At 40.4% G+C, this 26,082-nt stretch overlaps 1 protein-coding gene across 1 annotated transcript; it reads right to left on the bottom strand.

The window, feature by feature from the left end:
* Positions 1–461: 461 nt before the first annotated feature.
* Positions 462–16,751, bottom strand: CSGALNACT2 (chondroitin sulfate N-acetylgalactosaminyltransferase 2). Its single transcript, XM_009884561.1, has 7 exons — positions 16,088–16,751; positions 8,216–8,432; positions 7,573–7,674; positions 5,652–5,830; positions 3,554–3,648; positions 1,999–2,080; positions 462–835 (listed from the first exon to the last, which is right to left on the bottom strand). The coding sequence occupies exons 1-7, from the start codon at positions 16,749–16,751 to the stop codon at positions 543–545; spliced, it is 1,632 nt and encodes a 543-aa protein (XP_009882863.1). The 3' UTR covers positions 462–542.
* Between the last annotated feature and the right edge of the window lie 9,331 nt (positions 16,752–26,082).

Genomic DNA, 26,082 nt, shown 5'->3' with positions numbered 1-26,082 from the left:
AGCACCAAGCCCGTGCTGTGAAATCAGCAACCTGAACAGTTGGCGTACCAGTCAGCACGTCCCATATGCCTTCCACAGTGAGATTCTTTTTCAGACCTTTCTCTTGCTTCTACAATGGAGTGCAAGTATAAATATCCTTCTAAAGTCACAGTGCAGCGAGCCATACAGACTGAAAATACTCAAGACAACACAAAAGAGTATTTAATTTAATTCTCAAAATAATGCAAATATAAGAATTGAAATGTACCATGTGGAAAAGTGTTGAGTTGTACATTCCACTGATTTTTCCAGTTGAGACTGAAGACACTTTCCTCGAACTACAGACGCTTTCCAATTTGTTTGAGGTGCTTAAACTTGCAAGATATGTAGATAATAGCATATTAGTCAAAGAATTACTCAGAAAACAAATACAAGAACCAAAAACCCCCTAAACTCTTCTTCACTGAAAAAGAGAGGCACTGCATTTTTAAGCTGAATTAAGGCTGTAAAATGATGCTGGTTCATTGTGAATTTGAAGTCATCAAATGTCACGGGGGTGACATTTAACCCACTGCTTCGCTGTTAGTCCTGTAAGCCTGCTTACGGAGGTGCGTCTCGATCTCCTCCCTGAAGACCAGCATCCCAAGGTGCGAGTGAGAGGCCTCGTTCATGGCTTTGGACTGGATACACATGCGATACTGCTCTGGAGTGAGTTCGTCTGCACAATGTTTCTCGTGCCAGAGGTGAAAGAGACCAGGGACGGGTGTCCTGATCACAATAAGGTCACCGTGCAAGTACTTTCTGTAGAGGTGAACGTCCTCACCGCCCCAGCCTTTTACTTCCAAGTCAAAACCCCCTATAAAAACAATAGCGGAAAACATTATTTTGGCACACAGGCTAGATGCAAGGCAAAAAGAGCAATGCTCCTTCTGTAACGTATTACCAAATCTGGTACAACATACCAGAAATTCCAGAGCAATTGACTTAAAGTTCTCCATGCCAAAGCATGCCAAATCGCGGGAGAGGAGCTTCAAGCACAGCACATCCTTCACGGTGGAAGCTGCCCAGGACACAGATCATGCGCTGCTGGCTTCAGAGAGTCTCTTAGAACAGCGTCTCTGAATCGCATTATGCATGACATCCCATGTGCCAGCTGCAGAAAACTGTAGGCAAACCTCACTGGCTATGCTTTTGAGTTATTTTTAGCAATCATAATGGATTTTCGCAGCTGGGAAATGAAGCAGTCATGCCCCATGTGAAAAGCCCTCCCTAAAAATGCCAGCAATTACTCCATAGGTCAAAACTCAAAAAGCTGGATTAAGGAAAAGAACCCGTTCCACCATTTTACGTTCTCTTGCCTTTCCAGGACCGTAGTAAAAATTGACCCAGACTCACGCACAATTTCAGAACTCTAGAATTATGAAGTCTTCATTTAGCATATACCATACACATGGCAGTGTGACTGCTATTGGAGATAGCCTACATTCAAGCCATTATACAGCACATAGGGCTACATCGTTACACCTTCTGACAGACTATTCAAGGCGGTCTTCAAATTGAGGCACATCAAGCTGTTCTCAGTTTTAACAGCATGCCACAGGGGGGTGCCCAAGCGCATTTATAAAGCCTCCAAAAACTATTCAACTACTCAAGTTTATATAAAAGAAAGAATTCGAATGCTTCTTGTTTATGTTAGGGGTTTACCTGAGGGACGTGTTTCTTAAATTTGATTAAATTTGCTTCAGTCACAATGTACAGAAAATGAAAGATTTTTAGAAGTTCTACAGTGAAATGTTGCTACTAAAAATATTGTGACTTTTAACAAACACTCATCAGATGGGACATCAAAATCTAGAAAAACTAATTTATCCAACTGGTCAAACTTGTCGAGCGAGTCTGACTGCTGGGCTTGGGAAAACAAAAAAAAGAAAGAAATGCACTCCTCTCCTGTTGTTAGATAAGAACAGAGAATTAATTTTTAAACACACACAAAAATACTTTTTTACAGTTTTGTCTTACCAACAGTCAGAAAGTCTGTTCGATATTGACAAGTCATCCCAAAGCCAAAATCCCGCCAGAAACCAGAATCCTTCTTGTGTACCTGCAATTTTAAGACAGTATCATTCTGAAATGTAAAATACATTGAGAGGTACATTGCACTTGGTTTTGCAGAAAGCCAAGCTCTTCCAATCCTTTGCTCAGTGCAGGATACAGCACATATCACTTACAGTATTTGTGTCATGCACAGATGTGGGCTTCCTAATTACCTGCTGTTCGCTTCACCCTTTGCCATCCAATTCCAAACACTCACTCTCATTGCAGTTTCCACATTTACCTTCTGCCATGCCACCTCTTTTCTATATATCTGCTCAGACCAAGCATCGAGTTTTTAGTAGTCTATTGCCAAATCATCTGTTCCTGATACTCCAATTCCTACCTGGTTTCTAAGGCCACATTTGCCTCTTCTTGTTCTGATACGACAAGAAAAGTAACTTTTGTGATTGAAGTCAGCAACCATAAAAGTTGTTGAATGCAAAAAAGTAAACCGCAGAGCTGTGAAGCAGGAGCTCGCTCCTCTCTCAGCTGCCACCACCTGAGGCCATAGGCAAACGCTTCCCTCCTACTTTCAGCAGAATCCTTGCGAACAGCTTTAAGGGATGAGGGTTATTACGTTATTCTTTTAGTAAGGCTGTGTTGCACTCTCCTTTCTCTCCTCCAAACCTGTCTACCTCAGAAGTCCCAGCCCCAAACCCCAATCTCATTTATGCAGTCTCTCGAGTCAGGCTGGACATGAACCACGGCCATTCCATCTTCAGGCAAAAACCCAGAAATACATAACTTCCTTCTTTCTGCTGAGCCCCAAATTATCCTTAAACCTATTCTCTTGAATGTTTGCAGGGTTTATTTGTTTATTATTTTTACTACAAGCTTCCCTACAAGCAGCATCTCATTCCAAAAGCAAGATGAAACTAGCTGTGTAACAGCCAATGGTTCAGGCAGATGTTGAATGGCCAAGGTAAAGAAACAGTGTGCACAAAGCACAGCTGTCCACACCACGGAAAAGCAACTGAGGGAACATCTCAGCCCACCTCGAGTTCCATGGCACACTTCCTGCAACCACCATTTGGTAGTTAGCAAAGAGTTGATCCTGAGGGAAGCTTATCAAGCACCGTTCATAGGTTTGGTTTTTGGTTGGTTTTGTTGTTTTTTGTTGTTTTTTTTTTTTCTTTCACCACTTCTTTGCTTGTTGGAACGTAACACAAAAGTTGCTGCCATGTTATGCCACTATCCTCCTAAAATACTGTCTTCTCAAGCCAGACTTAAACAATCAATCAGAACCACCAACCCCATTTGATTAATAGCATTTTGTTTTCAATCTTGGTAGAACTCCAAGTTTATCTAAGAATGAGGTTTGTACTGTTTTCTTCCAAGTGCTTTGCCCATAATGGAGAAAAGTTTTTAGATACGAACTGCCAAAGGTCATAAGATATCCCAAACAGACTATAAGTTACACTTAATTTTGTTTTAATACAAAGCACAACTAATTCTACCCAGAATAAATCACGCTGCTTACCAATTGTTGCTCCACAGGGGGTGGTATGTCTTGGTTGGCATAGACAATAGCAGGATTATAAAGGCTGAATACCACAGGATAAAAAACCTTTTTCCCTGGAAGTGAAAAGGTAATTGTTACTCACTGTGGGCATACTTTCTGAAGGCAAGAGGAAAGGCTGAGCGACTTGGGTCTTTTTAGTCTGGAGAAGAGAGGACTGAGGGGAGATCTTATCAATGCCTATAAATACCTAAAGGGAGGGTGCCAGGGGGATGGGAGCAGTCTTTTTTCAGTGGTGCCCAGACATAGGAGGAGAGGTAACAGACACAAACTTGAACATAGGAAGTTCCATCTTAACATGAGGAGGAACTTCTTTCCTTTGAGGGTGGCAGAGCACTGGCACAGGCTGCCCAGAGAGGGTGTGGAGTCTCCCACTCTGGAGACGTTCCAAACCCGCCTGGGCGCCGTCCTGTGCAACCTGCTCTTGGTGACCCTGCTCTGGCAGGGGGGTTGATCTCCAGATCATCTCCAGAGGTCCCTTCGAACCCTGACCATTCTGTGATTCTGTGAAACTATAAATATTCTCTTTATGTAAAATATTAGCTATTAGCCATCTTGTGAAAACAAATAAATATAAGTTGTAACTGCTAGGATTTCCCATTTAGGTAGCCCATGACATCTAGTGGGGCAGAGCCCACAGGTTTAAAAAAAAAAGTACACAGATTTATATATATTCTATAGGTATACATTTATATGTAGTTATACATACTTATATACATATAAAATATTACACATATTTTTTATATGTGTATATATATCAGTATCACATTAGATGACAGTGAAAAATCCCTTCAATAATGGTATGCACTAAAGCTAAAAAATAACCAAGTCCAAGTAACACCTTGCATAGCTTGAGTTTTATGAGCTTGCCTCTTTCCATAAGCATTTAAAAGTGTGTACATCCAGATGTCCTGCAAGGGCATTGAGCATCATGAGTATCCCGATTATGCTGTGACATCAGTTCTATGCCTATTACAGAAGCCAGATAAATATTTTTTTAGACAATCTCTTGTACTGCCAGTGGCGCAAAGGTATTGATGAGAATACTCAGTACCCTGATTTGGGCATGAACTCTGAACGTGTGAGAAGCATTTCCAGATCTCACTTGAAGCAAAGGTGACAAACTGTCAGCATGAATTGTCAAGCAGTCTCTCGAACTCCCTTCCTTGTGAAAGCTCACAAAGGTGCTCCTCTCCCAAGTTTTTCCAATTATTTATACAACTCGTTTCATGAAGTGCAGAGACAGACAGAAATGAAAGAAAAAGCAAGAAATAGAATCCAACTATCTGGCTTACAGCAGGCTTTCTTGTCTGTTTACTGTGTGAAGAAAGAATACCTATTCATTCCAAAAAGACATTTGGAGAAAATGGTTTCTGGCTGCAACAAATCTGGACTAAGAGTAAGCATTAAAAAAAGAACCCAAACAAGTGTTCACCAGGAGAAGGTCTTAACTCGCATGCTTGTTAACTCAAGGAAGCTTTATCCTTCTTGGCAGAAGCTTGTAGAGCGAGCAAGCTTCATACAAACTTGAGGAAGATAGTCAGAAAATTTCAGATCTTGGGATGTAAATGTGGAACATGAGCTCAGTCTCTGTGCTCTGTAGAGCACATCGTGTAGCTCTACTGAAAACCATTCCTATGTGGTAAGTCTTGGCCATACACGTGCGAGAAGACATAAACCAAACCTGCTAGAGATTTCAGTACAACCAAAATCATCTTCCACCGCAAGTGCTACATTGAGCTTTGTTATACAAATTTACACGTTAAAGCAATTAAACTGTCCAGCTTTCTTTTAGATATCTTAAGAAAATGTTAAAATTGTACTTATTGTACAAAAAAGACACTGTGTTCTTAAAACAAGATACACTAAGGCAAAAGTTATTTCTATAAACTAGTCTTCTGTGCACAAAGTATTTTTCATTTTCCTATGTGTGTGGTATTGAATAAGCTCTAGTTAGTTAGTTTTCTATAGTCAGTTAGTTTTCTATAGGCTCAACACAGCTCAGTTCAAACCGAATAAGATAACAAGACTCAGTCACAGCAACTGTAAATGAACATACCAGGCTCAGCATTTAAGCGACAGCTGTTGAGGAACTCAGCTGTGAAATAAACATCAACATCACAGAAGAACATCAGGACCTCGCCCTTTTCCCAGGCTCTGGCGCCCATGTCCAGTCCCCGGCCTCGGTTAAATTCCTCATTCAGAGAGACGAGCGTGTAATTGTGGAAGTTAGTTTCTCTAGAAGAAAAACAGAGACAAACCCAAAATAAATCCGTGTGGGGGGCAGAAGGGACCATTTATACTTTTTCAGCATTTTATGGTAATTTTATTCCAGAAATTTTAAAAAACACAGTTATATCATCAGGATGAGAAAAAAAAAATCTGTTCCATTTAGTGTCTATTTTAAGTGTCGGAGTTTAGACACTGTAAAAAGATGGACTTCAGCCTTACTTTATAAATTCACTTTGCATTTAATTATTCAGACAGATTAAAATTCCTTTTGGCAACTGATGTGAATTAAAGCGTTCCCTGAAGTTACAATGCCATCCAAAATTTGTCCCCACGAAGAAGTCCTGACTAACAGAGCAATATCTCTGTCTTCACTACGTCAGAGAGAAGGGCAACTGGAAAGCCAGAGTCCTGGCACCACCAAACTCATGAGACAAAGAACCATCTGTGTGGTGACGCCACCACAACCCAGTCAGTTGGCTTCTCCTCACTGTGTCATACCAGTAGCACATGCGCATTGCAAAAGAGGGAAGAAGGAGCAAAGGGAGAATGGAAACATACCCGAGGAATATCATCTTCCAGCAAAGTTAAGTGTCTACTTTGGAGACACTTCAGAGAGCAATACTCGCAGGGAACAGAGTGAAGACACTCAACAGGAGCACCACTAAGGTAAAGAACCAGATAAATGCCCAGCGAGTTTGCAGCACTAAATCTGACTCAATGCTGTAAGAAGAAGAGGACGTCTTACAGGGAGCAAGGCAGGCGGCAGAGAGGCCGCAGAGACAGAAGCGGCCGGCACTGGGCAAGCTGGATGCCAGGGAGGCTCTGCAGGAAGGCAGAAGCACTCCCCCTTCCTAGAAGATGTCTGTGCACACCAGGCCAACTCGCTGTCAGATTTTAAGCAGGCGACACAATAGCCCATTCCTCATACATGTCATCGAGCAGAGCCTTGTCCTGCGTTGTGAGAGGGGGATGCTCAGGAGCCCAGCTCGTTCCTGGCTAACAAGGGTAACTGGGCCCCAGTTCAGGGACAAGCTCAGGTGAGGAGGAGCACCTTAGCTACACTTAGGGATGCTATTACCTGTCCCATCCTTATGGAGAAAAAATAAAATAAAATAAAAAAATAAATAATAATTAAAAAAAAAAAAATCAACATTTGGGAATTTTACATCCATACTACTTTAACCTTATTTGCTGAGACAGCCATGAAGAACAGTATTTAAAGTTGTTTTATAGCAGAGCGTAATTATGGGCCTAGTTCCCCAGTACCCAGGAGACAGAGGGCAAAGTTTAATTTCTCAGACTTAGCAGCCCACCAGCCTACTTGGACTACATTTCTTTTCTTTGTCGTTAAGTAAAATTGATTCTCCAGTGAAAGAGACCGAAACGTACATCAAAATGTACAACCCAGTTCCAAAGAACTCTAATTCTGATCAATCTGTTAGCATGACTGAATATTCACTGCAAAGCTCACCCCTGTTGCTTTTTGGACGGTCAGATAGAAACATCAAAGCCACTGCTGTTAGTCTTTTTTGGCCTATAACTGGATTTTTACTAGTCTTCAGGAGACTTGCAACTTAAGCTGTAAAATGCCAACCAAAAAATAGCATACTGTAAATAAAGCTTACTTTTCCTATTAACGTGTAATGGACTATAAAATTATTCTTTTTATTGTTTCATCCTTTTTATAAACCATTTTAAATGCTAATCACCACTGTTGGTATTGTCTGACATTGGATCGACACACTTACCTAGCTACAGATTCTAGGATGCTTTTTACTTCTGAGAGCCCATCTTGTCCAAAATATACCACTGTGAGGTGGATACGCTTATCCTGATGAATGCACACATCCCTATAAGCACAAAGACAAGCTGGTATTAATAATTACTTGCAACACAACAGAAGCTTCAGGCACTTAAAAGCTATTGCATTTAAAAGTATTAGCAGATCTAAGCATTCTGGTCAGACTTCAACTAGCTTCTAAAGAAAACAAAGAAAAGAGGTTTTCATCTCTTCTTTCCCCATCTTTCCCATTTGAATCAGAAGCTTCCAATACTGTGTGTCTCATTCCAACACATTATTTTATAAACTGGAGCTCAAAAGCTGATGTAAATACAAAAACGATGTTCAAGATCACCTGCGTCCAGGTTCACCGTGGCCCTGGCATTCAGTCTAAAAGGGGGTTTTGTGCAGTTTGAGAATCTCTTCAATCCTTTTAGAAGGAGTATTTTCTCCATATAATAAGTTCAATCACAAACATCCCAAGGCAGTTGCACACAATGTTGGAATCATTACTTCTGTCGCAAATCCACCAGAACAGAAATTCATTTTGAAAAGGAAACAAAATACTGAAAGTCAGCAATATAGCTCACTATATAATCTCATGCACCTACCTAAAGTTTTGCATAAATTGTGCAAATGCCTCAGTTCTTCCAGCAAGAGGGACAATAATGTTAATGATTGATCTAGAAATATCGACTGTTTCACTCTTCACTTTCATGAGGGGTCCAAAAGGTCGGAACAAGGTGACATGCCTGTATTCCATGCCATCCGTCTTCTTATAAAACAGCTCATACTGTGTCCCTTTATCTCTTTCTGTACGATAGTAACCTGAAGAATAAGTCACACAAGTAATTTGTAAAGTCAAAGATCCCAGCAATTGTATTTCAAAAACACTGCTTTCCCTGAGAACTATAAAGAATTGAAAAATAAAGCTTTAAGGGGGGAAGCTCCCGGGTTTTTCCTACAAACAAACAAAAACATCCACAAACCACCGCCAATCACAATCACCCTCCTACCCTCTTAGACCAGATCTGAAATACAATCTCAAACAAACTTCAGCTTCCCCTGCTTCTTAGGTAGGTTTTATGCTCCTACACCAACTTCTCAGGCAGAATGAGAGTTGAGTCTTCCCAACAAAAATGGAATTCAACTATTCGCTATGGAAAAGGATGGCTGAAATCTAATATTGCCGTTCTTAAGCCCTTCAGTAAGGATCTTCCCCTGAGCTAGTCCACAGTAAAAGCTGCGATCATCTGGCCAGCAATCAACACAATACAAGCTGTGGGCAGAACAAATGACACAATAACTCACTTGACAAAGCCTGTAAAATCTGAAATGTGATACCTAAGAAAAACATAATCTGTGCAATAAATGCTGGAATGCTTTAAAACTGTTTTCACTGCTGACCACTAGGTACAGTGCTTTCTAGCACATAAATAAGGATAGTGGTGTTTTACTGTAGCTATGGTCCTCTAAGGACATATGCAGAAGTTTTTTACATAGCTGTAAGACTTTGAGAAAACAATACCAGTCTCTAAAAACAGGATTATGTATTTAGAGTCGTTTTCCTCTTAATAGGTAGGGAAGTCCATCCCGTTCAGAACAAATATTTAGGTTAGCTGACTGCTTTCCTTTAAGGACCATCAAGGAAGCAAGTCAAGTCAACAGCCCCTCTCATTTTACACCACAAAGGAAAAGACCAGGACTCATCTGTGGCTTTGACTGAGCTGAGCTCTGTGTTGGTAATCCTGTATCTATACTAACCTGAGAGTATGAAATGATGCCAGGAAGGATCCTCCAACAGAACTGCCCTATGTTCATCCTATCTCAGCTCTCCTCTCTCCCCAACAAGGAAAAGGTATATTATAGTGAAGAAACATAAGCTACACTACGAACCAAACAACTTCCAGTTGAGCTGGCCACACAGACCATTGAGAAAGTTATGAGCAGCTGCAGATCCCAAAGTGTGATGAACACACTTGCCTTTACACCATGGAACCAGTGTCCTTCCCGTCACTGGGATGGGCTGAACTGCCTCTCCTCCTGCAAGCCAGCATCCCGAGCAGCTACTGGAGCCCCGCTTCCCAAATCCTCTCCCAGCCTCCCACCCAGAAAGAAGGTGGGCAGGGGATGAGACAGATGAACTGTTCTGGTGACACAGAGTTGTCTTGTGCTCAGCATTGATACAGTCCTTTTTGTTATGGCCTTTTTTGCAACTGAAGTCAGGAGGGCTCAAGGTGTGTGAAGAGAGCAGCCCAGTTTAGTTTGTCTCAGGAACCAGAAGGAAATATCTTGCAGCTTACGGATGGGTACACCACCTTGCCCCAGATTTTTTCCTCTGTATCCCTTGCTCCCTTTACAAAGAGTCCTTTCCCTAAATCTACTAAACTCCCTCCATGTTCCTTTGCTCCAGCTTCTCTCCTCAAACCAAATCCAGTTTCATTCACTGATGTCCCCTCCTTCTGCGCCCGTCCCCCATCTGCCCAACAGCTTCTCTTTTCCAGCAAGCTCCCTGTTCCCCTCCAATATTCAGCTCTAACACATTCTTTCTTGCGGCCAAGCATGTGTGCTGGCAGACCCGACAGCAAGCACGGATGACCACCGCCGCACAGGGTCTGTGGGAGATGGGATGTAGCAGGATAAACTGCTGCCATCACTGGAAGTAAACAGTAACTGAATTTAACCTTTCAACTTAAATGCTTTTCACCCTTTGAACAAAGTTTTGCAATGCACTCCTTTAAGAGATAGCAACCCACATATACTCCTTTGAGAACACAGAGCTGCATAAAATATGCAGCACGTTTAATGCTCGGGAAAAGCATGACAGTTTCAAATCAGTATTGATTACAAGTACTGAAAAGGGTGTTTCAGTCGAACAATGGAAGTCCACAGCGCTGACCATTAGAAGCAAAAAAGCTCTTAAATCCCTCTCAATCCCCTTCCTGTCGAACCCCTCCTGCCAAGCAGTTTAGTGCCCTAGCTTGAAAGCAGCTTCTTAGTTATGGCAGCAGCTGATGCACCACAGTGTTTGCATACTGTCCGTGCTCCCACCTGATACACAAATACTTTGTACTAGTACTCTTGCATAAAGTAACATTCAGTATTGTATACAATATTCCTTTCTCTAGTATCCAATAGCTGTTTACAGATGAAAATACCATTTAAAATTTAAGTGAAGTTTTTAAAAAAGCATGTCACAGTTGCCAATGGCTTATCTTTAATCAAAGGAGAAGCTTAGATGTCTGTCTACAACAGAAGGTTGGCATAGGACAGAAAAGCTTTAGATTAATGTAACTTTTAAAAAACTCTCTGCTGTATCTTCATAAATACTTTAATATGCAAGTCCAAATTTGAGTAGTGCCTTATCAATATTCAGTTGCTGGAATATAAGATTCTAAACTTCTGAATCTCAACATCATTGGGAGTTGGACTCAATGATCCTTACAGGTCCCTTCCAACTCAAGATATTCTATTCTACCAGCACATTTTTAAACATTATGTGCTCCTTCAGTTATTCTCCTTGCTATGAGCTAACATCCACACGTAATCTACTAATTTGAATACTTTTATGGGATTAAAGCTTCTATACACAGAAGCCAGAATTGAGAACAGCCAGAAAAAGAACCCACATCTGTTTTACTTCTTAGTGTATTCAGGCATTTAGCACTTGGGGCTGACTCACGTAATAAAAACTGCTATCTCACCTTCCAACTAGCATACGCTGGCTGCCATCCAAAACAGAGCTCTATAAGCAAAGAGGTAAAAAGCCGCAGAGATAATTAAACAGCTGTTATTCCTGGTCCATGAAGCTTTACTCCCTTTGCAGAAGTTCTGCTTCTCACCAAACAAATAAAGTCTTAGGAATACTGGGAATCAGTTACTCTCAAAGCCAAAAAGTTGTTCTTCCATTGCCTTGAATACTATTACTTGCTTTACAACTACCAAGTATTTGGTCTATGGAATTTAAAACACATATCCCCTTTTTTTTTGTCTATTAAAATTCTCCATTGAAGTTCCCAGGACACTGGCCAGTTTCTGGTCCTATGCAGGACATAACAAAAGGGGTGTTTGCATGACACAGTCCACGCTGTGCTACGGATGGCAAGGACTCTGCAAGAGTTTTGACTTTAAGCTTGCAGCATTGGGATAAACAATTTTTACATGCCAAGGACATATTTTGGGTGGGGAGTCTTCCCCTGAGGTTCACACCTAAAGACAGTTTCCGGACTTTGCCCAGTTCCAACTGGAAACACAGAAACAGGAGAAGTGGACTCAAACAGCAGCACTCAAATTCTGGGAGACATTCAGTAACAAGACCTTTATTAGGGATTAACTAATTGCTTATTAGCTTCTGAAAACATGCTGATGGCTCTATTTTCCAAAGGTTAATTTTAAATGTCTGTCCAGTGGAATAGCTTTCAATCTCTTAAAAAAACCCAAACCAGTTACACTGATAAAAATAACCCAAACAAACCAGCTCCACTGATAGTGAAGTACAGATGTCAATGAAGGCTCCTCAAGGCGTTTTGCTTCACTATTAAAGACTTAACGTCTCAGGCTTCTGAAGAAGGGGGACAGACAGAGGTAATTCTATTGTGCTGTTCCCATTTTACTTATCCCCTGCTTCTCAACATTATCAAACACAGATCTCACAAAAAAAATACAAGAATTTTAAATCAAGGACTATCTTAGAATGCCCAATTCAGCAATTAGGTTCATTCTTTGTAGTCCTAGATCCCCTCATTTGTGAAAATACGTAATATTGCAACTTCTATCCTCCCTAGGGGTGCTCTTCACTCAAGGGGAACAGTGTACTCCTGTTTTTCCTCATATCCTTAAGAGTTAGAAAATCTAATGAGAATATTATAAAAAAAACACTTCAAAGTGTTTCTCGAACAGCAACTGCAGAACAAGACTTTTTTTTTTTTTAAGGTCAGGTTTTTATTCTGTTAATATTAGAATCTTGGAAGCTTCATTTTGGGTTGCAGCAATGCGAAAAAGGTAACAATACAGCAAACGGAGCCCTACAGAGTTAAGAAACTTGCTAGTTTCCTCTTCATTAGCATAGCAAGTCAATAGAGCCTCATGAAAAATAACTTGGAGCTTTCAGAAAGTATCTTCATAGTTGCAATGCATACTTGCAAATCTTTTATTTTTTATATTTGGTGGTATTTCTCGAAGCCTGCCAATAGCCATGATGTGACTGTAGCAACTCTGCCCCATCACAACTCCAAAACACATAAACACATTTGGGTTACTATTTTGTTTTGCAACACTAAAAAAAAAAAAGAAAATAAGAGAACATCAGTTTGGATAACACTTGAACAGGTTGTTCCCTGTCATGGATACAGCTTCCTTGCACCACTGATAGAAGGCAGAATACCTTCATGTAGAGAGCACAGAGGCTGAGAATGCAACAAGGGAACTGCATGAACAGTTAAATCAAGGACACAGAGCAAAATACAGAGCAGCAACAAGAAAGTTACCGTCCATCAGCATGCATTTTGAACTTTTTTGGCCCATGCAGTATTCGAGTAATAAAAATCAGTTGATTCAGACTACCATGTATTACTGGGTAATTAAGTGTACTTTTTCAGAAAAGTTTATTTAGGAAATGTCCATTTATAACATGGAAAAGGCAGATTAAGTTTAAATTCATGTCGTTAGTCTTTGTTGTCACAAGTGACTCCAATATAGGTAAATTCTAAAATACAGTGAGAAAAAAATTCTTGGTGCTTTTACAAATCAAGACAGTGATAATCCACTGAGTGGGCAAAGCCATGTGAGGTAAATGCTGGGGAAGAATTTCAGACATTCAGTGGTGATGAAGAGATACCATTTGGTAAATTTTTTATATTTATAAGATGAAAGATTGTAAACTTATTTAAACAGCCACCTAACTTTCTAAAGATTTACTAATACAACTTAAAGTACACACCACAAAAGATTACATAGCTCAAGGTTTAGTCTAGTATTTCACAGGCCTAGGAAAAAAGCAGAAAGAAATCCCAGAACCAAACATTTACCTACATGAGACATTAGCCTATTGAGGTAGGAAGCTAGAACACTTCTAGAAGAAAAATGCCTGTTTCTAGTTTAGCTTGTACTTGTGGCATAGTTTTGTGGGTAAGTTTTTGTAGACAGATGTGTTACTTTTGAGAAAAAATTCCTGCAAGTCAGAACAAAAGCAAAATTGGTTTATCTATATTAAGCATCAAATAGGATAGTTATTATTAACTAATGCAGCACCAGTTTTGTCTTTTGCCTCCCCCCAATAATCCACTCACCAAGTTTCTCATCCTGTTGTTTCAATTCACATAGAACCCTAGTCTTAGTCCTAAATCACTTACTCCAAAATAACCTTTAGGAATTGAAGAGGATACAGAACTTGTGACAAGCTATTTGTTTTAACTCAAGCTGACTTTAACAAACTGTTTCTCTAAACAAGCAATGCTAATCCAGCAACAGTTTAGTTGTGCTCTTAGGACATTTACAGGAACTGTGGTGACTCAGTAGATACAGCAAGTCTGCTATAAAATTTGAACCCCCCAGCTTATGATACCTTAAGCATTTTCTAAATGGAAAGACATCAACTTTCCAATCCATCAAATGAGGATGCACAAGCTGACAACCGAGGTGGTGTGCCACAACCCCATCACAGGGCAAGGGACCTGCAGGTACCACTACCAGCTGGTTCCGTTTCTCACCTCTAAGTTTTAGAACAACAGAAAGGGGAGAAGAAAAAAAAGGCGTTAATATTCAGAAGCAGGTTTTTTTGCTGGTCCAGTGTCTGAATTAGCCAGTAATATTCTCACATACACATAAACACAGAATACCCACACAACCCACAACCTCTGTCTGCAACAAGACACTGCTGTGTGTCACTATGGCTAGCTGCTAACATGCCCATATGGGCTACAGCAGAAAAATACTTTCTTTTAAGTGCTAAGCATTTTCTCCACAGTTCCTGTAATCTACGCTTGCAGAAACTGCCTTTACACAAAAGGAAACTAGTTCTACTTCCAAAACCAATTATCAATATACTGGTGTAAACAGAGGCAGAGGTGTAAGTACAGTTCTAAGGTCCTACATCTCCTTGTTCACTTGGAGGTCTGCAGTCATTAAAGGCAGTACACTAAGAAAAACTATTTCAGTGCTCGTAAAAAGAAATAATCTAGTAGAATACAAGCAGCATCTAAAACAGTACAGGAAAAGCAGCTGCACACTTAATATAAGAAGAAAATAATTAAAAGACTGCAAGAATGACTACTTCCAGACAAAATAATATGGTTTTAAATGAAAACTGTACTAAGAGCCTAACACTGCGCTGGCTGTGTTACACTGAGACAGTGGAGCGGATTCCATGCCCTGCCCTGCCTTCTGGAACGAAGAAGAGTACTTGCATTAAACGTTAAACACAGTAGCTGTTAAAAGCAGAGACTTTTTGCACTACAGACCAATTACATCATCTTAGACTGAAAGAACTGATTATTTCAAGGCCAACGGTACCTTTCTCCAGCATGTGTTTGCTTAATAGTGCAGACATCAGTACTGCTGAGATCCAGAATCCCTTTTACAGTAATGCTCTTATAACATGGTCCCACACTTTTGGTTTTTGTATGGCAGCATGAACTGTATTTAATACTGTAAATACAAAAAAGAAGTACTAGGGCAGTTTTTTATATTACTTATCTCCATCAGCGTTACACTGTACCTTGAAAGCCAACTTCTATAGGAATTATCACTAATGCATCTTTTAAGGGTGTCACTAAATTTTGAAGGCATAATTGCTATATTTGTTTTTATAATAATGTGTTCTGTAATTAAATTTACAAGCACTGAAAGAGAACTGAATAGAGAACAAGAGAACAGTTCAAGGTTGCACAGCTTCGCAAACCCCAGAACTAGTATACCATGAAGGGTCTATTCAGAACGCCAAGTTCTTCAGCTGACGTGACCAGAACATGTTAGACTACCAATGCTCCCCCTCCAATGAGTATGCCATCTCTACGCAAGACAAAAGCCTGAATATTAACTAAAAGTAGCATAGAGATAAGTGAAGAAAAACCCTGTAGCTTCACACTGAATTGCTGAGCTACGCTAGAACAAGAGAAATGACTCAATTTCTCCCTCCCATTGCCACCAGTTTCACTGTAAGTCTTTCAGTTATTTAGTACCATAAGCAGTTGTGTCACACTGACTTCAGTTACAATCAATTACGAATGCCTCAGTATTTTAAGCGGTTACAACTTCCCCTGTACACTTCTTGTGCTAAGCCCTTCTTCTGAAATGGATTTCTTGCTCCCTACTCAAAACACGAGATAACAAAGCAGTAATATTCTCATCATTAGAAACAGAGGTTCTTACTGTGTAATTACTGTTCAGACTATACGCAAGTAGGTAAAACCCCTAAAAATACAAACACCATTAAATACCTGTTGTAACATTCTGTTAACTGGCTGGAAAGCATATAATAAACATACCTTCTATGAAATCATTTTCACTATACAGCTGCCTCTCTCCTATTCCATCATCTTCATCTTGTCCATCTTCTTCATCTGGATTATTGATAACTTCTAGGCCAGCCTCAATAACTTCCACCAATTCATCTCGTTTATCCTTTCTAACAGGTTTCTCTTCTGGATGCCGAGTGAGCCCCATCTCCAACTGGAACACTTTCATGGACGTAAAGCTTTCAAAAGGAACAACGCCATATTCACTAGGCAGTTTGGCCCCCACGCTCACCTCAGCTTTGTCAATCTGGGAATGAAGAAACTCTAGGAGATCATTGGACGCTTGTTCTTTGGTGCTCTGGTAGTTCATACCATTGACCTTGGGGCTCTTTTTTTCCTGCAGAGATTTCAATTTATCACTCATTTCCTGAAGCTCTTGCTTTAGCTGGGCAATCTGACGTTTCAGACTGGTAGCTCGGTTTTGATAGTGCTCTTCTTGTTCCTGCAAGAGAGCTTGATAGTATTCTTTACCCATGTTTTCACCTACAACACCAGGCAGAGATCCATTACCATCTGTTTGTGGAGCACACTCGAGCAAATACATGAGCAAGATTAAACTGAATAGTAAAGCAAGGCCCACTAACAGCCAACGAGTCCTGGCTTGAATTACTAAGCTTCTTCTGGGCATTCTCATACTATTGCCGTTTGCAATCCAAAAAGATGACTTATCTGCTCATGCCTTCCAGGGAACATCACCCCAGAGTTCAAACCTCAGAACGAGAGAGAAAGCATGACCGTAATAGTTACTACAAGTTTTGATAAAGCAGCTGATGAGCAGTCTTCAACCTTTGCCCTCAATCAGGTGTCATTGCGAGACATAAGTCTGAAGTTCCTATGTCATCCATAACCATCAACTGTAAGCTTGGTTGACGCCATACAATTTGTTCAGGATTTCCTACCCTAAACAAAAAACCCTGCAGAAGGGGAAGAAGACTGAAGACACCAGCAAGGAGTCATATTTCCATTTCCTAATTCAACCCTAGTTGAAGGGTTTTAGCCTGTCTGAAGTTCAGCGAGCAAAGTCTGTAAAAGTCATTTTATAAACTTTGAATCGACAGCAATTTTTTCCCCCCACTATGTGTAAGTGAGAGCAGTCTACAGTTTAGTAACAGAAATTTTCATTGGCTAGTCTGGCTTTTCCTCTGGCACTTGAGCATTTTATTCCAGTTCCCCCTCCTTTCCTTGGAATCTGTGGTTTGAGTCAGCAAAAAGAAGACAGAACCTAAAATTAAAAGAAAGGTGCATATTAGAACTACAAAGCAGCCAGTCATTTGGAAAAAAAAAACATGAAAAAAAAATTGTAACACATGGATGCAAAGGATTGTGGGGGAAGGGGTGGTAAAAGGAGAAAGAGAAAATATGTCTTTCCATTGCATTACCCAGTGATTCCCTTTGACATTGAGTCTGGAAAATAGCAATATGGACAGTCTAATGAAATACATTTTTCACACAGCTAGCTAAAGCAGCAAGGGTTCTTCTAGTATCATCAAGTTTTGTTTGTTTTAACTCCCCCATTCCTTCTTGGGTTTTTTGTTTTGTTTTCCTCTGTGGGAGGAAAAAAAAACACACCAACAAAACCAATGCCCTTCCTACTCCTCTAAACTAAAAAAAAAAAATCCAAGAACTATTTTGAAGCAGCAGCAGCTTGCATTTCCATTTGCTTTAACTTTAAGTAAGTATATTTTAGGGAATAATTATTCACTCATAAATAATTTTAATATCAAATTTAAATATCACAGTTCACAGAAACAACCTTTCAGAATAAGTCAAATTCAACAGAAATTCAAATTCAAACCCCGATTCCCAATTAATAAAAGGGAGCCTTAGACTATCCATTCTCTAGCATTTCCACCTTTTGATTTGGTTAGGCTACCATGAAGAGGCATTGACCGTTTGCATGGGTCATCCTCTTACAGCGCTGACCAAACCAGCTTGGAAGAAAACACCAGGGAAAAAGACCAGTTACACAAGAGGGGGATCCAAAAATCATACTCAGCAACGATAATCAGCTAAAGTTTATGGACCTCTTCAACGACAGCATAAAGAGCTAAGAAGTAAGTTCAATGAGTGTTAGTCTGCTTTCGAACATAAATAAAATAATTTCTACAACAAAGTTTTGAACGAAAGTAAGTGAAGCTTATTCAAATTTATTCAGGAATCTATTAGCTCTACATTCATTTTGACTGTGTTGTACAGTTCGTGTTTGAGGGAAGTTCTGGGACTTGAGTAACTTCAGTTTAGTTTCAGTATGCTTATGCGATTAGAAAAAAACCTGTCCACTCCAATACTCCTTATATATGGGTTGGACAGATTGTTATCTAACACCGCTAGCAGCTACAACCCCCACCTTCCTCTGTCCTTACAATTAAGTCACGGTGCCAGGATGCACTCCATCTGTTAACAACAAACATCGTGCAGTGTTTCTCCCCAATTACATCCTTGCAACACTTCTCCCTTCCCATTCAGCTTCCAGCGTCGGGATATTGCTTTAGTGAGAAGCAGGTACCACACATCAATGGTATCATGATATTCAGTATCCTCATTTGCAAGAAAGCTCCAATAACAAGGCCTGAAAGATTAAGCAATTTATTCATACCACCAACACCCATGCCTGCGATAGCTGATCCTATGTTCGCATGCATGTCATGCACACTAAGTTTTGCAAGAGCTGCACACCTTGGCATTGTCCAGCTGAAGCCTACAGGACTGTGTGAAGCAGTTATCAGTATTTCTAGTGCTAAAGTCCCTGCCTATGACCCTGTTCATGAATAAATTAGATACATTATGTAGAAATTCTTAATACGGCAGCTTAAAGGCAGTAGATGTCTGAAACTTACGCTTTTCAAACTCATATAAAGCTCCTGGACACTTTGGTACAAAATAAGTAACAGTTTTATCAACTGAATTCTAGATGACATCCTTTTAAGTCCAAATAAGACAGAAGTTAGTCACTCCTCACTGCACAAACACAACATTATATAAATGCAAGTTAAACGCCTATAGTGATCAACGCCAGATGTATCCTCAGACTATTGACCAGGGTCCAGATGTGGTGAATCAAGGCAGACAGAAGAAAAAACAATCTACAGGATAAAACCAGTTCTTAGAAATGATGTAATATCATCCCAAGCTTTCTTTAGTACAAAGTTGCCCATATGATATTTTTGCACATTTCATCCTGAATTCCTGTTCTGTTAGAAGGCTAGAGGTGAAGCCACAATAAATAACAAAGAACCATATGTTTCTTTAAACCTTGATAAATGCTAGACTAAAGCCACGCCATGCAGAAGCTGGCACAATCTGAGATCAGTCAAGGCACGCTGAAGACAGATCAAACTATCTGACTTGCATAAAATATTGACAAACCCAGTCCCAAGTATTTCTTCACTGCACAGACTTATTACTACTGTCAAGAAGAGCAGTGTTTTTGCATTGCTGTATACACAAACGCAGCCACCATATCACTACAGAAATCAGGTTTTCAAGTTACGAAGAGATGTGACTGGTACTGGGGACAGGGTAGGAAACAAGGCTAAATCTCACAGCTCAGTAGGACACGAAGAGAGCTTTGTGTTTTTCCTTTACCTTTCTTCTCACTTTTACAGGGTAATTAAAGAAAATGAGAGCATGTACTAGAAAGCAGAGGCTAATATTTCTAGTTAAGACTGTCTTAAGAAATTATCTGGGCTACCATGGTACAGCTCAATGACGGCCAGCACAAGCAGCTGCAAACCACTGCCAGATTTGGTTCATCACTGAACCCCCTAGCTTAAAGCCACCTAAGTCGCACAACCTTCTACCACCACGGACTTCAAACAATCACTAACTGTTGTGAAGCGATAAATAGACACCCTGAAGCTGGGGCATTAGCCTAGCAGGCCTTTATTCAATTCTTGCTCTACCAATAAGTTGCCTTGTGTTCAACTTTGATGAGTCACTAAGTTTCTTTAGGTCTCATTCACATCTTAAAAGCAAGTGACAACAGATTTCCTGATGTGGTGTCAAGAGGACACAATGTACCGGGAGATTAAGATTCCCTCAGACAATAGCAGGGGGCAATGAAAGACAACTCTGTTCTTAATAACGTTCTTAACTGTGGCCAAATGTACATCATTCTGGTACGCATGGATTAAGAAAGTCAGCATGCCTCCACAGGGACTCACCGCTTGAATTGCATCACCAACGCAAGAACAAAAGATTATGAATAACTGTGGATTTCTGAGGCTTCCTACTGGCACTTTACCTATTTACACTAGAGGGCTGTTCTCAGGAGCACTGCCCTAAGGGGCGCTTAGGGATGAAAAACAACAAGCCCCTTCTGAAGCAATGGAAACCACAGGTGGGCTGTAGGGAGCTCACTGGTCCTTTTCCTCCTAGGTGCCAATTATTCCCTCAGAAGAAACACTTTTCTAGTGAGCTAGTGACAATTTTATTACAAAAATAGCCTTTTTGCAGAGAGATGAGCCTTACCTATTTATCTTTGGTTTTGTGCAACAGCATAAAGAACAGGCATTTTTACCACTAGTTTCCCTATAGCCTTTAAAGTCAAGGAGCATTTGTGCAACCAGTTATGTTAAACAACACCAAAATTTTAAACTGCATGTGGAGAGCTGAAGGGGTATTAGTTTGCTAAAGCAGTAGAGACTGAGCCAATTTGGACATCTCTTCCCCGCTCCCCGCCCCCGTATTACTTCTGCTGAGAAGGGTCACGATAAAGCAGTTTAACACAGATTTTATCTTGCATCCTTCAAAACGTGAGGGAAGCCAGTAAGAATCTTAATTCTCATCCCATCAGAAAAGGGGAGTTTATAAGTCCCCTATTTCACCACCATCTCTTTTCAGAAAAGCACTAGTTTTGCATATTTACAACCCAAATTTGATATGAATTAAGCCTGGCACAGCACTATTTTAGGAATTCCACTAACTCCTCCCAGGCTGTAGAAGATGTGATTACAAGAGAAAGCAGGCTGTGAAATTCAGCGTCACATGGTACATTCTGAAGTTTATAAAAAAAGAACAGTTAAGATTACCTGGAAATAAGTAATTGTGCAGAAGTCTCTAGGATCAGCATTTCAGTGTTTAAAGATTAGGTTCCAAATCTTTAAATTGCATACCCTGATATTTCACTTTACTTCAATTCTTCGAAACAAGTCTATTTGCAATACTCACTATGATCTCCAAAGAACAACGTATCTGAGGCTTATACAATGCTCAAAGATTTGCAAGTTTTCCAGAAGCAACTGGTTGTTATTCTTTCTGCATTTCCAGGGCCTTATGTATATTCAACTATGGAAATGTTTCTGTTCCTTACAAAAGAGCTCATTGATTCTCTAAGCACAAGGGAATAGACCAGCATGCTAATTGAAAATGCTTTTACATTTGTTTTTATTATAGTAGCATTCTGTTTTGGTTCCTTGTTGCAAAGGATGAGTGTGTCTTGCTAAAGAGGGGAAACATTCACACTTAAAGCAGTGACCTAATTCAATATGCACTCGCTTCATGCCAGACTGTACGTACATTCCTCATTTTAGCATGTTCTACTTTAGAGATGTCCTTTTCGTTCAGCATGCCCTAGATGGTCATAGTTTAGCTGCTTATGAAATTCCAGCTGATTTTCATAGTTATTTTATTGTTCGTAATTTCACCCAGATGCTACAGATATTCACTGTCTTAAACCCTCTCCACACACACATACTTCTCTCCTTGCCAAGTTATACAATGAAAACATAACGTCCAATATCATCCCTTGATTATTCCATCTTACTCTGAATAAGAGTGTCACTGAAAACAGAATTGCTTGTGAACCTTAGAGAAACATTGCATACAGTTATTTTCTCACTTGCTGAAACCAACACAAAGCAAGCTGGCTGTCTTTGCTGTCACGGACAATCTTTGCATAAACCCTGGAGTGAGAAACCTCAAACCATACCTTAAGTACACAGAAACACATCATCTCTACTTAGACAGTGTGCTGAGGTATAGCTTCAGAAAAGACAAATGCATTTGTTCAGGGCTTTATTATACAATTCTAGTCAAATGAGTATCAAAGTCAGATTTTTCTGCTGTTGGGAAGGTTAATAAAGAGAGAAAAGCAAAGAGAAAAAATACCCAAGAGAAGAGTTAGAAGCCATAGTTCTCACTTTCCACAGAAAACTAATCTTTAGTCTAGTACCTCACCCTCACTGGACCGACTGTAGATAATATGTTTTTATCACAAGTCCACCATCTGATTTGCTTTCAGCTACAGCTCTGCCTCCCAAGCACGCACGCACTCATGCACTGCTGGACGGGACAGAAGTTGAAAGCCACCAGCAACTTATGGAAACAAGACCTACATCGAAGAAAACCAGCAGGAAACTGAAACGAATCACAAAATATTTTTAGACCTTACTAGTTTAATAACAAATTCTAAAAAAAATTGCAAGTTGTGCTTATACACATCTTAACCACTGCCCAGGGAAAATCAATCACATCAGGCACAACCAGCAACTTACTTTCAACTTTTTGAAAGTATAGAGCATAATACACTGTTCCAATTCATCCCCACATGCAGGTTTAGTTTGTAAGCACAGAACTGCAGCTTTGCTACTCACATTATCTGACACTAAAGTGAATTTTTCTTCCAGCTACCTCTTTAGATTTTCATCAAAATCTCCTTGTGTCTTCCTCTGTCCCTTTCCAGCATTCCCATCACATGGCATACTCACATGGACAAACCTGTATAGGGCCAAACGCGTAAGAGTACAGACCAGCACTCCTCAAACAGGAAAGAGCAGTTTCTACAAAAAGTTATTTTTCCAGACATTGCAGATCTAAACCAGAAGTCCAAGAGTTAAAAAAAAAAAAAAAAAAAAAAAAAAAAAAAGAACCCAAACCAACCCAACACAAGACATCTGCCTTGGGAGATTAGGTGACAGAATCAGCTCTTCATGAGATCTAACTCAACCCCACAAAATCTGTGATCCTTAATTCTTATAAACTTATCAGCTCAACCTGGTTGACAAATATGAAAAACAGTTGCGTTTAGCTCGTGTCCATCGGTCACGCAGCAGACTCCAAGCAGTATCAGATACAGAGTCGTGTGTGTTACTGCAACCAGCCTCACCTGGCTGCTCAGCAACTAACAGCCCGGGAAAATGCTGAGCTATCAGTTTAGCACTGCTCCTGTTCACTCACAGGTTTGGGTTTTTTTGTCTCCCTCTGCTTTCTTTGTTATAAACTCCCACTAGTAAACACTGCCAAAGCCAGAGTCGAACAGGGAGGGGCTGGGGGACAACCACAACTGCACACTGATCTCCGAGCATCTTCCCTCAGCTGTCATTAAAGACACAGGAAAAAAAAAACAAAAAAACCACACCACACAGTCAACACACGATCTACTGCACACATTATACACTCTCTACAGCTACCTGAAAGGAGGCTGTAGTGAGGTGGGGGTTGGTCTCTTCTCCCAATTAAGAAGGGATAAGACAGGAGGAAACAGCCTCAAATTGCAGCAGGGAAGGTTTAGATGGGATATTAGGAAAAAAATCTGCACTGAAAGTGTTGTCAAGCATTGGAACAGGCTGCCTTGGGAAGCGGTTGAATCACTATGCCTGAAGGTATTTAAAAGACAGGTAGACATAGTGCTGAGGGATGTGATTTAATGGTGGTTTTGGCGGTTAATGGTTGGACTCAATGATCTTAAAGGTCTGTTCCAACTTTCCAATGCTTAACAACAATCACCGTATTTATTACTCAAAAAATAATATTCCCCATGCAAATGGTTTATTTTAGAAAAGCAACATCATGGTTTTGCCAGCAGAAATGCTGTGCTCCAAAATAAAATTAAGACTACCCCACTGCAAATTTCCACTGCCACATTAGAGACCCCAGTACATGGGGAAGGTATATATGGTTTCTTATCTCCCTTGTTTCATGCAACAGATCAACTCACTCTCCACACCGGAGAGAGGCTTTACTGGTAAGGAAGTCCTGCCTTTTTCTAGGCTCTGATCCTGTTTACTAATTGCATCTTTTCAGGAGATGCAACTGAAGCAGCATGCTTTACGCTAACCTTCTTTAAGAAGAAAACAGAAAAGAGTAGGGTTTCATTTTAATAGTGGAGCTCAATCAGGGCAAGATTGAGTCTACCTATGTTCAGCCTGTGAAGATCAAGCAAGCAGGTCTTGTTCTTTACAGCCTTCCCAAACCCTCCCTTGAAATTTCAGCCTCAGTTTCATCAAGTTCACAGACATGTGTTTCTGCAACAGCAACACAGACCGCCGGGGCAGTGCGAAGGACCTGTCCTGCCCCTGCACCGCATACCCCTTCCCCAGCCTGCCTCCACGACCAAAAGATAAATCAGCGTGCCAGGCCGACAGAACAGGAAGTAGTACGGGCTTTGTCGTCTCCGTTCTCAGTGCTACAGCCAACGCAGCAGAGGAAGCCGGCAGAAGGTGATACCCAACAGCCTAGAAACAGTAATGTTTTTACCACAACAGCCCCTGGAAAAAGCAATCACGCTGTGATTCTCAAATGAAGGAAACGTTAATGGTACTGAAATGGCTTAAATGCAATCCTTACATGATCTACTGTGAAATGACAAGGAAAAAAAACGGCCTTTTGCTGAAGTGGTTTTATCTCCCTTAAGTGAGAGAAGCAGGCAAATTATTATCTGTCCTGGCACTTGTTGTTCCTACACAAAACCAAATCCATTACATAGTTAAGTGGACAAATGAAAGAATGACATTATTCACAATATTTACTTTATACCTAATCCAAAATAAGCAAAGAGATTATGAATAGGAGCCCTGCTTTGGCTTTAGTAAAGCCAGAGCAAGCCCATTTGCCTGGAAACTGCTGAATTGAAATTGGAACTTGAAACCCAACCAGCTACACCTTAACTACGCTGGTCAGTATTACCCTATTTCAGATAAGGCCAGGAAATAAAAGTCAACTCACAGTCACTTTACTGGTTTTATGAAGTGACATCTGCTTGGCAAGAAAGACGCTAGGTAAAATGTCCTAGGTAAGAGTAGCTGAAGAAGTTCCATTTACTTGTTTGCTTTGAAACTATTATTATTGAATAGCTATCCTGAAAGACACCACCTTCAGCTTTCACAAGATAAATAACTTTTTTTACATACCTTTTCCTATAGCTCATACTATTTAGCTTGCTGTAGGCACTATCCGCCTTTTTAAACTTGGCAAAAACCCCACAAACTCCAAACTAAGAGAAACAAGTCTTCTTCCCCTCATTATAAGGGAATTAAAGGAACTGAATTTTTTTATGACTACACTTATTTTGCCTACCCTATAGGCTGTTAAAGTTCAACCTAGCAATGGGAGCAAAAGCACAAGTAGCTACCTTAGTACAGTTATCAGGGAAGCACTTTCTACTGATATTCCTAACACCTCATAAACAGTAAGTCATTTTTCACATGAGCATTAGGCAAGAATCTGACCTACTGTTATTGCGTGCTTTGCCATAACTTTAACAACATACTGTCCACAAGGGACAGCATAAATTTTATGGGCAACTGTCACATGGTCCCCGGTCCATGCCATACCACCGGAGCAACCTTCCCCAGCGGATGGCAGTATCGGGTGTACTCACGGCAGGCTGGCAGAACCCCAAAACACCGCACCTAACACTGCATGCTCCAGGCAGGGCAGAAGGACAGCTGCGCTACTGGGGAGGACAGCTTAAGCAAAACTAAATCACAGTTCTTACGGCAACTTTCTTCAAAGATGTGTAGTAGTCTTTGTTAGAGTACATACAGCGAAATCTTTATCCTCCTTTCAGTATGACAGAGCAGCAGCTACAGCAAGAAGCAGAAAAAAACTTACGCTGCCCAGTAGTCTTCAAAAAGGTAATGCCGTAACAAGGGAGTTTTGCACAGGAAAACAGTCTGTTTTAGAAGAACAGAAAAGCCAGTTACACTTGAAGTGCATCATCTTTCAGCAAATGTGGAAAGGTAAAA

Source organism: Charadrius vociferus, unplaced genomic scaffold (genome assembly GCF_000708025.1).
Source record: "Charadrius vociferus isolate BGI_N301 unplaced genomic scaffold, ASM70802v2 scaffold655, whole genome shotgun sequence".
Lineage (NCBI taxonomy): Eukaryota > Metazoa > Chordata > Aves > Charadriiformes > Charadriidae > Charadrius > Charadrius vociferus.
This window is presented reverse-complemented; position numbering and strand designations above follow the sequence as displayed.

What these genes read in the sequence shown, in the direction of transcription:
- CSGALNACT2 (XM_009884561.1), bottom strand. Translation starts at nt 16,751, where the DNA reads ATGAGAATGCCCAGAAGAAGCTTAGTAATTCAAGCCAGGACTCGTTGG. An exon ending in ATCCTAGAATCTGTAGCTAG is followed by an intron (nt 5,831 to 7,572) that starts GTAAGTGTGTCG and finishes TTTTTCTTCTAG; the next exon opens with AGAAACTAACTTCCACAATT. An exon ending in TCGCTTAAATGCTGAGCCTG is followed by an intron (nt 3,649 to 5,651) that starts GTATGTTCATTT and finishes TTTCACTTCCAG; the next exon opens with GGAAAAAGGTTTTTTATCCT.